A 3,905-nucleotide genomic window follows, 5' to 3' on the forward strand; every position below is an offset into this window, starting at 1 on the left:
ATGTGAAGGGCACACGTGGCGGGGACTGTTTAGGAGTAATGGGAGTTTGTTCCTGCAGCTACTCTCAGCCTCTCATCCAGTCACTGCAGAAATCAGGTGAGGAAAGAATAATACCATTTTATAGTTGACAAGATTGCATTGGAACGGATACGAGAGCATTTCGAGAAAGATTCAGATTCAAGGGGAGCAGAGTAACGAGATAATCAGATTAATCCAAAGAAACATCTTGATCTTCGGTTTTAAAATAACGTCATGTAATTCTTAAATCAAAATCGCGAGATTTCCTGAAAATTTTCCTGCATTACCTTGAACATAATCCAGAATTAAATATTTTTACCTGTTGAGAATTTATTAGTGTATTCCACTTTGAGAATATACTGATTTGGTTCTTTTTTACTTGCTTAATCAATAAGATGGTAACCGTCCAGTTGAAAAAAGAGGAACTCTCCTTAAACACTTTATGTTTTAAGAGGTTGTGTTGAAGCGTATGTACACCAGTTCATGGGTGTAGGGAAAGCATAGCGCGTTACTACAAAGCGCCTAAAAGTTGCGTTTTCGTTTTTTCTTTTGGTACGTGAAAGTAAAGAGGATCTATATCTTTGAAGCTAGCCCTATACATTAAATTAACAGAATTAATTATTCCTTGCTATTTTAATAGGATTGTGATGATGCCTGCAACAGAAAACGAGAAAGTGTTCCATTCAGACATTGTCACATTAAGTGAAGGAGAGATGTGGGGTACAGACGTACATGCCAATGGTTTTGTTGACGAAAACGGACGGCTGGAAATTAAATTTATTATTTATTATTTGAGTATATGACATGGAACAACAACTAAAGAATATCTAGCCCACAGTTTTTCAACTAGTAAACTTTTTAGATAATAATCTGTCGCCGTAGTAAACCTTGGACGTATAGAGCTTCGTAATGAGGTATATACTAAGGGGTTTTTTTACCATTGAGGACCAAAGACAGGAATTTTAAGAAAACAATTTCAAAAATCAATTACACTGTAAAGCCGTTTTGATACAACGCGTGTTGATCTGGATCGAAACATGGTCAGGTTTTCCGTCTATCATGTCCTTTGTTAATCGCCTTTGCACGAATAAGTCGATTTATTTTCATCACACTTTACCCACTAAGCTATTATTGGATATTCTCTCTAAGTGATGTTTATTTTAGCTTTTATTGTTTTCATTACGTGGGCCCATAACCGAAGGACTTACAAGCGGCATCTTACAGTGCTCTGTTGATTACTGAATGATACTTAGTTTGATTCCGATGGTAGTTATATATAATGGGGCTTTTAAGTGTAAGCCGGCCGGGGCAAACCTTTACTATGTTAAATATCTTAATTTCGTCTAGAAAGCATTGATTTTTATTTATCTCTTGAATTTTTTGCTGTTATGTATGTAAACTTGCGGTATCGGAAAAAAATGACTCGTATTTCCAGTAGACTGAATATGTTCAATTTTCACAATATGTGTAATAAACAAATTACCGTCATGATCATTGAAAATGCTTTCCCCATTTACTTTATTTCCATTCATTTTTACTTAGTTTACTAACTCCCCTTTAACTTCCCCAATAAGTGAGCTATAGTTGTGCATGGGGCTATAGTTCCTATGTCAAAAAATGTGTCCTGAATTAAAGATCATATGAAGAAATAGAAAACTGCCTAAAATCCTTCTGAGATAAGTTTTAAACTTCAAAGAATTTTTTTGGGGAAAGGTCAAACTACCCATGCGAGCTCTACACATGCATTCCCCTCAGTTTCAGTCACCGCGAGAAGGAAATACCTTTTACAGTATAAACTTAAGATTTGAAGCCTTTCACTCACTTTGCGCTGGTGACGAAGTGCATCATTTCTAGCCTGTATAACGGTTTGTTACACCGATCGAAGTTAATGGCTAAAACAGTTTCATTACGAAGACACGCCCCGCCACATGTTGTGAGCTCCAGCTAAAGCGTTTATTTGAATGAAAGATGGATAACGTTTTTGAGCAACATACCTTGCGTGCGACCAAAGCACTGCGAAGTTGTTATGGAAAGTGACTGGCTTCCAAAACCCACCTCGTTCGAAGTTGGGCGTCATATTATTTTTACTCAAATTCAAACGAGCTGCAATCGAAGTTGATTCAAGACCGGCCAAAGCAATCGAGTTCGATTTGTAGTAAACACAAGCTTTTTTTAACTATTTCACTCAAATTCAACCGAGCTGCAATCGAACTTGATTCAAGGTCGACCAAAGCAATCGAGCTCGATTAGGAGACACCACTGTTTTAACCGTGGTGCATTCAAACACCGTCCTCGGTTGTAGTTTGATCGTGTACGATTGTTTGGTCGTACTCGGTATATAGTAAACGTGCTCGTTTGACCAGAAATCTCAAATGGTCCACACCACTGTTTTAACCGTGGTGCATTCAAACACCGTCCTCGGTTGTAGTTTGATCGTGTACGATTGTTTGGTCGTACTCGGTATATAGTAAACGTGCTCGTTTGACCAGAAATCTCAAATGGTCCGGAATTTTTATGTGACAAGGGTGTGCGGCTTTAAGACGATCTAAATTAAAAGGAAATAAGTTTATAAAAGTTGAAATGCATCGAGTGAAGTGAAGGTAAAACATGCATCGGTAACCACACCGAACATAGCTTTAAGAAGATTGCTCGTGCTCTGATCTACTTAGATAAATGTTTTTCAATGGTGTGCTCGCAATCACACGACACATACCTCATTGCACCTGTCAAATTTTTGCACAGAACCAGTAATAGTTGGCATTACAGCTGATCCGGTGGAATAAAGTTTTTACTCCAGCAATTCCGAGACTTTTCCAAAAGTCGTACGATATCAAGCCAAGTCGGAGTGATCATGTTCATCTTTAGGTGTAAGCGTAACGATTCCGGCCGCTACGTTTTGAACATCCTGAGGTCTCTTCAAGGTTTGTTTAAGTAGTCCATACAGTAATGAGTTATAAAAGTCCAGTATGGAGATAACGAAAGCACGTATGAGTATTTCAGCGGTTCGGCGACTGATGAATTTCCTTATGCGGCTAATATATCGAAGGTGATAGAAACCTGCCTTACACATGGCTGTGACATGGTGTTCCATAGACATAGAGGTATCATAAAGAACCTCAATATTTCTAACTGGTGATGACTTGCAAATCACCTCTACCATGACTTGTGTATAAACAGGCATCTTACAACCAATTATTTACCTAAATATGTCACCATTTGTGGAGTATAGGTGAAAGTGAACCTTCATGCCAAAAGTACAGGGGTGATATGTAATTCAGCCTTCGCCTCATATACATTTGGAGGATAAATGTATAAAATATATTAGTAAATTTTCAACCTATAATATACATTTTCTCACGAAAATGACTTCCTGTTTCTTCTGTAGAGTCAGTATTCCCATGTTTACAAACGTTTGTGAGCCTGACAAAATAGAATTTGAATACATACTTTATTATGAACTATTACCTTCAAGGCATTGTAAGTTCTTTTTCCTTTAATTTCTATAATACTTACATGTACAAACTTGTTTCATCAGGGCTTTGTCGCCTTGAAGTTCTTTCTCATTTACTTTAAACACGAGGGTTGTCCAATACACACGAACTGAGTCGGGTCGACTTTTTGGTGAAGACGACCGGTCAAGCGGAAGTCGGGTCGTGGTGTTTGCGGAAGTACAGTAACAGGAAGTTGCTATTTCAAAGAAGGTTCGAGGAACTTTCTGAAAATGTTGACGGGTTGTGACGTCCCGTCATTTGAAAAAGTCGACCAGACGTTTAGAAAGAAATCGTATATTTGTGAAGATACTGGAGGCGGTGAAAGCCGCCTGGAAATGTTGACGGCTCGTGACGAGCCGTTTCTTGAAAGGTCGACCCGATTGTTGGAAATGTTAG

At 38.3% G+C, this 3,905-nt stretch overlaps 1 protein-coding gene across 1 annotated transcript in view; it reads left to right on the forward strand.

Annotated features, from left to right (window-relative positions):
* The window catches only part of LOC137981757 (TNF receptor-associated factor 5-like), a 3,636-nt gene extending 2,815 nt beyond the window's left edge, over positions 1-821 (forward strand). Inside the window, exons 4-5 of the mRNA XM_068828813.1 lie at positions 1-96; positions 659-821. The exon at positions 1-96 is cut by the window's left edge and continues 137 nt beyond it. Coding sequence (XP_068684914.1) covers positions 1-96; positions 659-821 — 259 coding nt within the window. The remainder of the gene's footprint in view (positions 97-658) is intronic.
* Positions 822-3,905: the final 3,084 nt, after the last annotated feature.

This window comes from Montipora foliosa, chromosome 13 (assembly GCF_036669935.1).
Source record: "Montipora foliosa isolate CH-2021 chromosome 13, ASM3666993v2, whole genome shotgun sequence".
In the NCBI taxonomy this organism is placed as follows: domain Eukaryota; kingdom Metazoa; phylum Cnidaria; class Anthozoa; order Scleractinia; family Acroporidae; genus Montipora; species Montipora foliosa.